The following is a 14,036-nucleotide window of genomic DNA, read 5'->3' as shown; positions in this document are numbered from 1 at the left end:
GCAGGTTAATTAAAGCCCTGGCTCTGTTTGAATATCTCAGATGGTCTTTCTGGCTACACAGATGAAGTTTTCTTCCTTCTGTCAGGTTCAAAAAAATTTCTACTTAACCATATTCTCAAAATCCAAGTGCCGCCTGGAGAGCCCTGAACTAGTCAGACTTCCACGTGGGAGTCAGTGGTTACTATACTTCACTGAGGTTTGGTTGCAGGAGTTCCGTTCAGTACTGAACTCTTGCTCTGGGGTAAAACTTGGCTTATACTTAGCTATGGAACCACAAATAAATTCTGATATCAAAATGGAGCAGCTTAAAACTCCTGATTGCAAAGTATTATATACTTTGTTTGCTTATACCAGAAGCTGTGCAAGTTTGGGACTTCTAAACAATTAAGAGGCATGTCTCCACATTTATCATCTCTCCTCTGGTCCCTTATTTCCTGCAAGTTTAATGAAACATTTAGTTTCTTTTTGGCTATAGCAGTAACCTCTGTTGTCTTCATACCTAATACTTCAGCAGTGTTGTGCCATAAACTGAATCCTATTTCTAAAGCTTTTCATAATAACTTCTTTGATCTGTCAGTCCTTAAGATACCATCTGTCATCTCATGTGAAGTCATACTTGGAAGATTACGTTGAGTTGCTCTTCACTGGGCTCGTCTTTGTTCTCAGCACAGCTATCCTACTCTTTGATTGGAATTTGTTCTAGCTGTAGTAGCCCTCTACCAACTATTCAGTACCTTGATGTCTGACTAAGAGGAAACTGCTTGCATCAAAGGGTATATCTGACTCTTGAATGTCTAAAACAACTTTCCAGAAGCCCTTTTGCATTCTAGTAGAAAGAAGTATGCCTGAGAGACCTTGTATTCTAGTTTAAGCATCACTCACACTTATTTCTCTCTAGTAGAAACAATTGTGGCTTCCTTCTGAGTATGGAACTCGTCATGTGCACTGGACCCATTCCCAGCAAACCCAGACCTACAATAGGAGCACACATAGTTACCTGATATTTCTAAAATACTCCTTCTGTGTCAGAGTGGACCTAATGTACGTATTTTGTTTTGCAAACTGGACAAAATTCACTTTTTACTCTGAAGGAGATGGATGATTTCCCTTGTTCAGCTGGACTGGGTGAAGGCAGATGTGATCACACAGGTTTTTTGCCAAAAGCTTCTGTTTGCCGTTCGTGTGCCTGGGGCTTGCATGGTTTAAAACAGTGTGAGTTCCTAAGGCAATGAAAGTAGTTCCTCAAGTTACTGCACTGATAAGTTTAGCAGCCCACCAGAGACTGGGCAAGGTCTCTTTCTGATCATGTTTACTTACTTTTTGGATGGTGATTGGCTGCCTAACTAAAAAGAATGAATACAGCTTTCATCCTTGTTTGAAAAGGATGAGTAAATTACAACAATACCTACTTGAAATCTGTTGTTGTGTTCCTTGTCTTGATTTTTATTTTGTAAACCCTCTTTTCTCCTGTTTCAGCTACATTTTCTCACTTTTCTTAAGCTCAACAATCTGCTTTGTTGCAAACATGCAAAGCTTTTAAACTATCCCTTATGCTGGTGTTGCTGTTTTCAGACCTCAGCTCCGAAGTTTGTCACAATTTAACTATGCCACCTTAACATCCTAGAAATAGCCATTAATTCTTCAGTGCTGCACAGTGATGGGAATGCGTAGTATTACTAGAAATGCTCTAGTAAGAAGCAACTGAAATGAGCTTAAAAATGTAGGCAAAAAATTAAAAGTGAATACAGAAGGAGTAGCTGGAGTATTTGTACAGTTTAATTGGCAAAAAATGTTCTATATTTAACTGATGGTCTACATATTTATCTATAGTAAACATTCATGAGATTTTTTTCTAACAGTCAAGGATCTTACTGTGCATTGAACGGGGAAAAGCACTCCCCAACCTCTACTACTGACACACAGTGATTTTCCTCCCTCTGCTCAGTTCACAGCAAAAGGTCAGCCATCTAGTATAAAGGTGATTTTTAGTGTATGTGATGATACATATTATTTTTTCCCCCTCTCTGGATGCATTGTTCCAAAGAACTCCATCTTAGAGCAGTTTGAGTTGAATATGGCCCTTATTTAAAGAAAGGGCAAGAAGCTACCCTGATGATGCATGACAAAGCAGGAACAGCATGACAATATTTAATGGGCTGCAACTCCAGGACTGGGCTGAGATTTAACCAATTATCTTTTAGTCTGCAGAGTTTGTATTATGCTACCTCTCTGCTCATTAGTAGGACAGAAGAGCTTGGGATTGGTAATACTATGAAACTGGCAATTGTAAAATACCATCCTGGGCTTTCCTGTAGGGGATTTTTGTAGATTGTTGTTTTCTCAGGAGGCTGTGTTAGTGAGCAGTGCTCAGTGAGGAGCATAGAAAGGTGCTGAGGTCAGACACAGCTTTCAGCTTTGTGCTGGCCAAAGTCCCCAGTTAAATCCGAGTGAAGACGTAATGATTTGAGCTTCTCTTTGGGCTGGATTGGGTTATGGCCTTCTGTGGAATTCCCTATAAAGCTTCCTAGATTCCCACTCTGCACAGGAACATGTGGCTAAGAGACAGCTCTTCAAAGATGCAGTGGTTTTTTTGACCTCTTTAAATGTTTCATTGTTTGATGACTGAGCTTGGCAGATTTCAGACACTGAGTCAGGGCTTTGTTCTCGGTGACAAGCTTCCCCTTCATAACGAGCTCTTATTATGCCTTTTGAGAGCCAGAGCTACGTGAGGTAGGGAGAAGAGGATCAGCTGGAATAGCCATTATTCTTACAAAGGGCAAAGCAAGCAGGATATTTCCCAAGTGCTGGCAAAGGATCATGATTGCTAATGGCAATTACACCCATTCTACGATTTCAAGCTTTCCTCCCCTGACTACTGCCCTGCAGCTATAAAGTTGTGTGAAGAAGAGATAGTGGCCATGGCAGTGCTTGAGGTGTTTATAGCAAATCATATCTGTCTGAGGAATGCTAAAAGATGCAGTGGGTCTTGAAGCATATCTGATAACTATGTGGTGCCACATTTGGTCAATAGTGTTCAACAAAATTGGCAAAACACCTAAAGTCTGAAAGAATTGGCTATAATGTGTTGTGTGGAACAGCACACTGAGGGGAAAATGAGATGCTTACTCAAATTTTGAGAGTGCTAGGGAGCCATGGTTCTCTAGTAAAAAGCACAACCACATCAAGCTCCAAGGTTTAATACAGTACATACAATCTCCTGATATGTCTTTAATGGCAAATGGATAAGCCCAAAATACATTTCTTGGTTATATGACTGCAATGAAAGATTAAAGCTGAAATTTCTGGGTCTTGCAAATGATTTCGAAGTGCATCTTGAAACAGTTTAACGAGGACTGTGGTTTATTTAACTGAACATTCTGATCTGAACATTCCTTACTCCTCAGCTGAATGCAACAGCTTGTAATTCAGTATCCATCTGTCTTGGATGCAATTCTTACTTGAAGCTTTGTGCTTTTAGCTGGAATTACATATTAATAAGAAAGTGGGAGGGAAAGCTACCCAGCTAATGTGCCCAGTTAGTTAAGAATCAAGTCACATTTTATTTACTTAAACCCATCTGTGCTTGTTTTGCCAGTAATATATTTGGTCTGCGGCCTGTGGACTATGCAGAAAGTGAAAAGATGAAGTCTGTGCTGATGTTACCAGTGAGGAATGAATCATTTTCACTTAGCCAGCCCTCTGAGGTAAATGTCTGTGTGAGGATTTGGGGGATTTTTTGTTTATTTGGTTGGTTTTGTTTTGCTGTTTTGTTTTTTTTAAAAAAAAAACCAAACCCCTAATTTCATCCTGTAAGTATTGAAGGCTTGGACATAAGTACAGTACATCACCTGCTTTAAAGGGGGATGTAAAATAAACTGGGAAACTAACTTGGACAATGTTTCTAGAATGTATGTGGAACACTTCCAAGCTGTAAAATTCTGTGTTATAGTTTTATCGGAGAAAACAAAGGATATTCCTTGTCATGTGGCTTTATTATGGGAAAATGAGGAGTGTGTTATTCTTCAAGTATTGTTGCTTGAACTTTGCTATTGATGTTGTTTTCTGCATATTGAAATTTGTTCTACTCACCAAACTGGCTGAAAGCAGCAGCAGTCTTTGCTCCAGGTGCTTTTGGTGTGCCTTTAAAAGGCTCTTCCAGTATAGTCCTTTGTCCAACAATGAAGATATCAGCTCAGCAGTTGAAAACAGCTTTTGGAATATTGGTTTGGGGTTTTTGGTTTTCCCCTCTTTTTGCCAAAGAATTTTCAGGACTTGTAACCAAAATCAGGTTTGGACAATACTCTCAGGCACATGGTGTGATTCTTGGGGATGTGCAGTTGTGGTGTCCTCAACAGAAGAAGGACATGGAACTGTTGGAGCAAGTCCAGAGGAGGCCACAAAGTTGCTAAGAGGACTGGAGCATCTCCCCTATGAAGACAGGCTGAGGGAGTTGGGGCTGTTCAGCCTAGAGAAGAGAAGGTTGTGTGGAGACCTCAGAGCAACTTTTCAGTATCTGAAGGGCCTACAAGGAGCCAGAGAGGGACTCTGCGTTAGGAACTGCAGTGATAGGACAAGAGGTGATGGGTTCAAACTGAAGGATGGAAGGTCTAGGTTGGATGTGAGCAAAACGGTTTTCCCTGTGAGGGTGATGAGACACTGGCACAGGTTACCTTGGGAGGCTGTGGCTGCCCTGACCCTGGTGGTGTTCAAGGCCAGGCTGGATGAGGCTTTGAGCAACCTGATCTAGTGAGGGGGTGTCCCTGCCCAGGGCAGGGGTTGGGACTAGATGATCTGTAAGGTTCATTCCAACCCCTAAATTCTATGATTCTATAAAAATCTATGTTCTGTGCAGGGCTAAGAGTTGGACTTAACAATCCTTGTGGGTATCTTCCACCTCCGAATATTCTGTGATTCTTTGATTTATGGATCCTGTCCACTAACATTGCCATGAATTGTTTAAAAATGCTTATTCTTATTAAATAATGCTGTCAGATAAATTAGTTCCTTTCTTTGTTCCCAAACGTTCCTCTTATTGTTGGATTTTTCTGTTCATGCAGGCCCTGAGCCCCAGCCAGCCAAGAAATGGACCTCTTGGTATACTGGGGAGCAGTCTTAGTGAAGAGCAACAGCAATTGCTGAAGAAATTAACCACAGTGCTGAAGGCTCGAAGGTGCACTGAATTCACCAGTGCAGGTATGTAGCCTTGTTGAAATGTCTCTGTCCAAATATAAATAACTACAGTTCTGCACTTTATCCTTTAAGATACTAGTTGCAGCAGGTTTTTTTTATCACTCCTGGTAAGTGCAGTTTCTGAAATCCCTGAATTGTAGCTGTAGTAGTATGATGGTGTGTTTTGCATGTAAACACATAGAAAGCCTGTCTGGTTACTAAAGCAGGAAGCTGCTAGAGGAGCCACAGTTTTGCAGCATGTTGTCTGTTATTTAAAATCCCTAAGTCTCCTCAGAGACCTCTTCTCTTTACACCTCTTTTACCTCTTTAAGGTCTCTGCTCATATGAGACATCCTGTAAAGTTTCTATCTTTCAGAAATAAGTCTTGGGCAGATGGTGTCTTTAGAAAGAGCATGTCATTGACTAAAAGTTGACACATGTCTTTTCATATGCTATCTTCCTTCAAATTTGGTTCTTCCTTAAGAATGATGGAGCCAAATTATTGGGCTTGGTGGTTATTTTGTTCCCCTTCAAGGAGGGGAACATCGTTTTAATCCCTCCTATAACTTTTCCTTTGTGAACAAAGTGCTGAGATAATTTTTCCGTACCGTCTCTCACATCCAGATTACTACTCCAGAATTTTGGGCTGAGTTCTGTTGGCTTTGTGTTAAAGCAGCAAGATCATATAGTTAGATTCCTGTCATAGTTAAATCTGACTTTAAAAGGATTGAAGAAAAAGTACTATCCTATAAACTGGAACCTCATCTGAAGATTTAAGTGTTAACTTCAAACTATAAAACCATGACTTCCCTTTTTCACAGCAAGTATATGTTGAAACCCACAAAATTCCTAATAGCTCTTCTACTTACTTGTATCATAGTCTCAAAAAATCACATACTTGTGCTGGAAAGTGTGGTTGATAAATTATTATAGTCTGTTTATTCTTTAAATGGTGATTGATTGCTTTTCAGCCAGGCATGGTTCTGATTTTTATGTGCCTTTAGTTCTACTGATGTAATCTTTCTCCTAGTAACTCATCTTGTTATCCCTGATGCTCCCATGCCGAGTACTGTCAAATGTCTGATGGCTGTTCTGTCTGGATGTTGGGTCCTCAAGTTTGAATGTAAGTATTAAATATGTGAGATTCTCTGGGTTTTTCTTCCAGAAATAAATAAAGGGATTTCAGAGAAAATTTTTTCCACAACTGCCCTAATATCAATGCTGTCTTAACATAAAGTATGAGTGGATTATTTTTTAATCTCCTGGGTGACATGAAGTTTAGTTACATATGTCTACTACATATGTCCCTGGTAAATGAGTGCATTTCCTCATTAGATGTGTTGGGTAGCTTAAGTATCAGTGGGCAGAGAATTTCTTCATTGCTGCGTTGAAAGATAATGGAAAATATCCCAGGAGAGGAGAAAGGATTTTATTGAATTTTAGGGTTTCTTATGGGCAGTTTCCATTGAAATGGATGGGAAACTTGGGCTTGTTTGGGGGATATGCTCAAGGCCTGTAGGAAGTAAGTAAGCTTATATTTACATATTAGCTGAGCTCTGTTCAAAGTTACAACTTCTAACCCCAGTTTGGCTGTCAGCTGATCATAACTCCTGTTGTACTTTCTACTGAAGTTCTTTATTTGTTGAGGAAGTTGCCAGACTTTTGCAGTCACAGGCTGACGCAGATCAAATGTGTGTAACTTCCAGTACCCATTCCTGTACACACGAGCCCTGCAGGCTGGAGTGCTTTTCCACTAAAACAGTAACCTCCAAGGAAAGATGACTTGTCCTCTTAGCATCCGAGTTGTTTTGGTGTCATCTTTCATGCAATCTGCAATTAGGTTTTTTACAGTGCATTTTTTTTATACAGCTGCTCTGTGGACTTAAACCCCAAATCCTGCTTTTTCTTCATTCTCTTCATTCTCTCAGATGTATTTCTTAGTATCTGCTTTCACAGTAGTTGTAAAAGCCATATTCTTCCCCTTGACCTTTATGGCTAAGTCCCTTTAGCTAATAAGTACACTACAAATGAGTTAATTATCCATGCAAAACTCACAGACAAATTTCATTTCAGTTTTCTACTGTGTGACTAAACATCAGAATATAAGGATTCTTTAATGGTCTAAATTTTCCAGCCACTAATGTTTATGGAAGACACTGTGCAAAGCCTCAGGAACTGCATACTAGTTTTTCCACTAAAGCACATCATCAGATTGAGTATTGGGCTCAGTTTTCATTTGGCTTCCAGATAGTTTGTTCCATGTTTTCTGTAAAGGGTCTGTTGAATTGTGTCCCTTCAGAAATGTTTTCTTAAACACCTACTGTGGCTTCTGTGGCCTTACAAGCATTTGCAAAAGGAAAACAAAAACAAAAAGTCATTGTGTTTTTACACATAGTAGCTTCTCATTGAATATATAACATGAAGAAATACTGCTTATGCTCAAGCAAGCAGATGGATTTCATAACTTCCAGACACTTTGTTGATAAGCAGAAGGGAGATGGTTTCCTGTAGGGATGCAGCAGGAAGCTTGGAAGGCCTAGAAGCAATGTTTGGGTTGTGTAATTGGAAAGGGTGTGTTCCTTTTTAACTAAGACTGAATAATCTGTGTCTATGGTGAATCACTTTGCAGGTTCTTCGCTTCACTCACTTCAGAAGGTCTGTGTGCTTTCTGTCCTACTAGGGTGATTTTCCTTTACCTCATTTCATCTTCTTGCTAGTCAGGTGCTTAGAAAACTTTTGAGTGGTAGAGAGATTTAATTAGTGAGACCTGAGTTCTAATCTTTGTGGAAGAACTTTTATATTTAGAAGTGATTGGAAAAGAAAAAAGTAAATAAAATACTCTGGGGGTTATTCAGGGAATATTTTTATGTTTCTTGTTTGCAGCTGAGTTTTATTTTATGTTGTTAGTACTGATTAGTACAATCCTGACTGCTAATGCTCCCAGCTTAGTAAGCAACATACTACTTAAAAGCAAGTGATTCTCCTCCCTAGTGGGAAATGTTAGTAATAACTCATGGGGTCTGATGCAGCTAAGTGCCTATAATTAACAGCACCACTCCATCTGTTCCCACCAGTCTGTTATCAGTCTTCTTCAGAGTCATTACAAGTTAAAGATTGTTATAACAAATAATGGGACTCCTGCTGATGGAACATTTGTCTGGGAAAAAGAGGTCTTTGCTTTTCTTTTCCATGATTTCTCTCTTAATTTATTGTGGCTTTTTGACTTCTATTTGGATAAGTTTCCCTGAATGTGATGCAAATAAACTTCCAAAAGTATCTGCATATTCTGGTTATGTAATAAATTCAAGAAGTTGCTTATGGTTCTTAAAATAAATTCATGTTGAAAAACTTCACTAAAATCCTTGAAAAAACAAAGCTTAATGAAGTGCTGACTATGCCTAAGTGAGTATTTGCATTTTTTTTCCTACAAGGTAAGCTGCATTTGACTTTTATTTCTAAAGTTGTATTTATAGCCTACGCATTACACTGCTTTTTAAAAAAGCATCACAAGCTTGCAAAAGCAGGATTTCATTTGAGTCTCTTGTGTTAACCCTTGTGTTATAGCAAGGCTTTCAAGCTGTGTTTCTCTGATAAAAAGTAGTTTCCTTCTCTTGGATGATTCTGTGATGCTTCTGTTTATGTGTCCATACAGCATCTGTTAGTATTGGGAGAGAGGTCATGTGGAATTTTCCAGCAGAGTCTGAGCTTAGTGTAAGGCCTCTTAAGTATTAGAGAGCCAAGATTTTAGTACATATCTTCAGTTTTGGGGTTCCCTTTTGTCTTCAGGTGGAAGATTAGGATGAAAGGATGTTACCACTGGGCAATATTAGATCTTCACAGAAGAAAAATTTCACCTTACCAGTTGTAGTTCCATCTTTTCCGTATATAGTACGCTGTCAGCAGTATATCCACTTCCAAAGCAGCACAGAATTCAATTGAGACAGTGTTGTCACTGTGCTCCTTGCCCTTGGCCATATCTTTCACTGGTTTCATTATTTTATTGCCTTCATTATTTCTGGGATGGTAATAGGGCACGAAGTAGCATATCATTATCCTTCTGCAAGTAGGCTGAGACAAAGATTCAAGTAGCACTGTATTTCCCCTATGCTTTATGTAGAGCATAGAAGAGTGTAATTAAAACCAGCAGAAGTCTTTAATAGCTTTTCAGCTTGTTTTTTTCTTAAACTTACTGTCATCTGTTAAAGCAGGGAATGAAAAATGATCTCTGTAACGATATGCATTGAAACAAGCTTGTGTCAGTCTTTGCAGCAAAGTGTCTGACAGAATTCTAAGCATCTGATTGCTCATTCCTTCCTCTGCTTTGCTTACCTGGAGCAGCAGCAGCAATGATTCAGCTGTGATCATTGTAAGAATGCAAAAAACTGCTTTTCCTGTAAGGACTTGGAACAACAGGGAGTTGACTGGAAGAGCTGGGAGACAGCATGACTGACATTTCAAGGTGAAAATAGCTTTCTGAATTTCTTGGAGCAATATGCCCATCCTTGTTTAGGCTGTTAGACCAGAGAAGTGCAAAGCTGTTTGAGCTGACTGCATCTTAGGCTGGGCTGTCTCTCTTCCATGCATAAATATCTTTTAGATAACAGGCTGATACTCAGCAAAGCCCTCCCTCCTTAAAACACCTCAAAACTTTTGATCACTGGAGTTTCAGGCTTGTTTTGCACTTGGAGACTTACTTCAGCTGCCTCCTACAAAAGGACTCACGTCTCTGAGAGGCAGTAGCACTATCCGATGTACATGTGCAGGTTCTGATTGTATCAGGTGTAGAGCTGAGGGGAATGTTTCACACCAGCAGGGTCTGAACTTCTGCACTCCCATAGTGCCTGAACCTTCTGGAAAGGAGGAGGGAAACAGTTGTGCTTCACAGTTATCTCCAATTCAGCCTGTGAAACTGCTGGGGTTTGCAGAATAGAAAATGGGGGTGAGAATGTCTTACATGTGGTGTCTGTCTGCAGAGCTTGGAAGTGGGCTGGTTTGAAATGAGCTCTAGAGGAAAAAGAAACTGTATTTCCTATGCTCCTTCTGTTATGTGTCATCCAGATACTCAGTTTTTCATATTTAGAGAGTGTTTTTGTTCTACTTTACTTATGGTGTGAAGAAAGCTTTGCATTAAGTAAGCCCATTGTAAGGAAGAGGATGGGAAATACTACCTCATTCATTTAGAAGTGGTCTCATTCAGAGGATGAGCACCCCGATGGAATTTAACCTAACCTTAGGAATGGCTACCTCCAGTCACTTTGACAGTCTAGAAACAGCTGTGGTAAATAGTGGGTTTTTTCCAAAGGAAATAGGTCACTTGGGCCTTCAAGTGAAGGAATGATTTTTGTATCACATGCCCCTAGCTTATGGGAATTGATGTTTCAGGATTTCCTAGGTATCTGCTCCATCATATTTAATAAATATCACCTGGATTAACTTGTTAACTACCATTCTTAAGCAGTCTCTGCAGCATCTTGTATCATTTCCATGGGATGAGAAAAGGGACTGCCTCTGTTTCACCAGTGAGACCTCTACCTCACTGCATGAAACTCCGCGATTCTAAAGTCACTTTTTGCATATAAGAGACAGTATAAAAATTCTCTTCCATGCTGTAGCAGAGGCCAGTAATGCTGCTTATGAAAGAAAATAGAAGTTAGCCATACCAAATTCCCTAAGGCATTCTCTCAGTCCAGATTCTTCCTTTTCTAGGAAAAAAAATGCCATCAAGCTTTATTCAATCTGCATGTAAGTTTTAAGACCCAGTGCAGGCTGAGCTAAGGAACTTTCAGTCTTTACTAGATCTTGGTTGTGTACTATTTTATCTTCTTTGTTGCTATCATGTATTTCTAAATTACTTTTGGCCATTCTAAGAGATTTTTGGGACTAACCCCTGCTCTTTGCTTTATTAATGCAAATCCAACAAAACTCCAGTAAGGCTAATTGAGTTACCGAGAGATACCCTTGGGTATCTGTGGGTGATTACACCTTGTTCTTGGCAACCAGGTTTTTCTGTACTTCATCCTCTTTAAATTGTTTGTGCTGATGCAGTTAGTTTCATTATAAACCAATAAGGCTTACATGGATAAGGATTATAGGGCTCTGATATTAAATTTGGCAAATAATGATTTCTTTTATTTCCAGTACTAGTAGCTACAGTTGTATCAAAGGTCACTTAATGATAGCATTAGAGTGGACACCCTGTTGACCTGCTTGCACCATAGATACTCAAAGGTGAGCAGGTAGGGGCAGCTCTCAGTGAGGTAATAAGGATCAGTGTAAGTAGTTATTCTTTCCTGGTCTTTTTTTTTGGGGGGGGGGAAATGAGCAGTGTTCTCCTTGCCAAATGTGATGGCATCAAGTTAAATGCAGATGTATTAAGCTAAAACCTTTTACTGCAGTGTTTTCTAAGGACTTTAATGCAGACTTCATGCAAATGGCCTTGTTTATATCTAAAAATTACAAGTGTGAAATCAGCTATTTAAGAGGCTTTCTAATGTTCTGTATATCTATGGAAGAACTCTGCATGACCCCTCTTGCACATGTGATCCTGCCCCAGAATGGCAGGTCTTCTGTCAGGCAAACTTTATTAGTGAGTGCTCCTACACTGGTACTTGGCACTGCAAACCAGCTCTGGTCCATGTGAAATGAAATGCCACTTGCCTTGCTACAAGTCTTGCCCTTTTGCAGGTGATTGATCCAACTACAGTGATTAAACTGGAGGCCATTAACTCGTAGTTCCAGTAATCACTCTCTTCTCTTTAGGGAAGGGAACATGTTTATTCATTAATTAAATGAATAAACTTGATAAGCCTCAAACTTAGAAGAGCCACAGCTCTTCCTGGCAGTAATATCAAGGAATAATTTGAGATTGGCTGAGACTCTGTTTAAGTTGAATAGTCTTATTCTATACAGAACAGACTAGAATTTTGGTCAGACTTGCCAGTAAAAGATGCACAGACTGAATGTGTGAAAGGAATCAACATAACCCTGATCTCTACCTTCTCCTAAAATTACAGGTGTCTACTTGCAAAAGTACTTACGATGTCCATCTTCATTTCAGAAGGGAGGTGGCATAGTATTCATGGTGTCCTGATCACTTTTTAATAAGGATAATAGCAATTCTTTTTTTTTCTTTTTTTTCAGCCCATTCATTTGACCAGTGTCTTGGCATCAGGTTCCCATGGGTGGCTTTTCATGGCAGTGCTAAACAGATGAGGGACGAATATCAGGAGTTTTGGGAATCAATTTGACATGACTCCTGTCTGAAGTCAAAGGGCACTACACTTCTGACTTAAGTGCTATAAGGTCAACAGAGCTTCTGGAAATCTCTCTGTAAAAGTAGCAGAGAGAGACACATTTGCATGAAGCCCATTTTGTTCTGGACCCCTCAGTTCAGGAGGGATAGTGAAGTGCTGGAGCAGGTCCAGAGAAGAGCAATGGGACTGGTGAAGGGACTCGAGCACAAGTGCCATGAGGAGAGGCTGAGGGAGCTGGGGTTGTTTAGCCTGGAGAAGAGGAGGCTCAGGGGAGACCTTATCACCCTCTACAACTCCCTGAAAGGAGGTTGGAGTCAGGTGGGGGTTGGTCTCTTCTCCCAGGCAACCAGCAGGAGGACAAGAGGGCACAGACTCAAGCTCTGCAAGGGGAGGTTTAGGTTGGATATTAGGAAGAGATTTTTTACGGAGGGAGTGGTGAGGCATTGGAATGTGCTGCCCAGGGAGGTGGTGGATTCACCATCCTGGGAGGTTTTGAAGATGAGACTGGATGTGGCACTTAGTGCCATGGTGTTGTAACCATGATAGGGTTGGACTTGGTGATCTTGGATGTCTTCGAACCCGGTTGATTCTATGGTTCTATGATTTTGTTTTATTTCCTTTTATATGCCCTCTTAATCAGAGTGACACTAAGTTGGATGAAGACACTATTAAAAGGGAACTGTCATGTTATCCAGCCACTTACACATGTTAGCAGCTTTAAAATTAATGCCTGCTCAAGGAAAGACCTGGACCATACTGAATGGACTCAGCGCTCAGTTACCACAGAAAATAAAATCTCCAGCTGTAAAAAAAAGTTGGAGTGGCCTGCAGTATGCTCTGACCTTCTCTTTGCACCTCTGCTCTTCAGTGTAAAATTGAGATAATACTGTTTTTAGTACAAGATCACCTTGTGGTTGTACCATCTATTGGAAGAATGGTAAAGCTTGTACATTCCTGGTGCTTCCACATGACATGGTAACACAGCCAAAGCTGATTATGCTGTCTTTAAGATCCTGACTTGGATGATTGTGTCCAGTTGGAGTCACTGCATCTGAAAATGATAATGCAGAATCAGTGGTCTAGAAGCAAGTGGCTCAATGCCAAGTTTTGTGTGGAGAGAGTAGAAAAGAACAGGAAAACAAGAACCTTTTTTCTGGGCAGATACATAATGAATTAGTTAGAAACACATTTTGAACCCTGTGTCATTGTATCTCAAATATGAGAATGGGGCATATTTCCCTTTCTTCCCCACCAATTTATGTTTCTGTTATGACATTTGAGTTCTTTAATTCTTTAATGCAAAGCCTCTAGTAATGCAGGAGTCACTGAAGAGCACTGAGCAACCTAGGAAGAAATCAGTCTAAACAAAATTTGCAGTTAGAGGATATATTGGTCTGCATCACTTAAATCAGTTTGCTTTCCTTCTGGTTAGGAAGCCTTCCTCCATGGATAGAGATTGCTTACCTGTTCACCTTAGTGTTGCAAGCACCTTCCTGGAACATTGGGTGCTACTGTGTCAGTTTTCTGAACACATGGGTAGACAGGGATTCTGATGACACACAACACAGTGTTTGCCTCATTTCCTTAGGCTCATACCGAAGGCTCTCCCTTCCT

At 40.1% G+C, this 14,036-nt stretch overlaps 1 protein-coding gene across 1 annotated transcript in view; it reads left to right on the top strand.

The window, feature by feature from the left end:
* The window catches only part of BARD1 (BRCA1 associated RING domain 1), a gene marked incomplete at its 5' end in the record, with an annotated part of 39,711 nt that overhangs the window by 21,949 nt on the left and 3,726 nt on the right, over positions 1–14,036 (top strand). Inside the window, 3 exons of the mRNA XM_009077227.1 lie at positions 3,596–3,704; positions 5,058–5,193; positions 6,200–6,292. Coding sequence (XP_009075475.1) covers positions 3,596–3,704; positions 5,058–5,193; positions 6,200–6,292 — 338 coding nt within the window. The remainder of the gene's footprint in view (positions 1–3,595; positions 3,705–5,057; positions 5,194–6,199; positions 6,293–14,036) is intronic.

This window comes from Acanthisitta chloris, unplaced genomic scaffold (genome assembly GCF_000695815.1).
Source record: "Acanthisitta chloris isolate BGI_N310 unplaced genomic scaffold, ASM69581v1 scaffold22766, whole genome shotgun sequence".
NCBI lineage: Eukaryota > Metazoa > Chordata > Aves > Passeriformes > Acanthisittidae > Acanthisitta > Acanthisitta chloris.
Note: the sequence above shows the minus strand (reverse complement) of the source record. Positions and strands in the feature narration are given on the sequence as shown.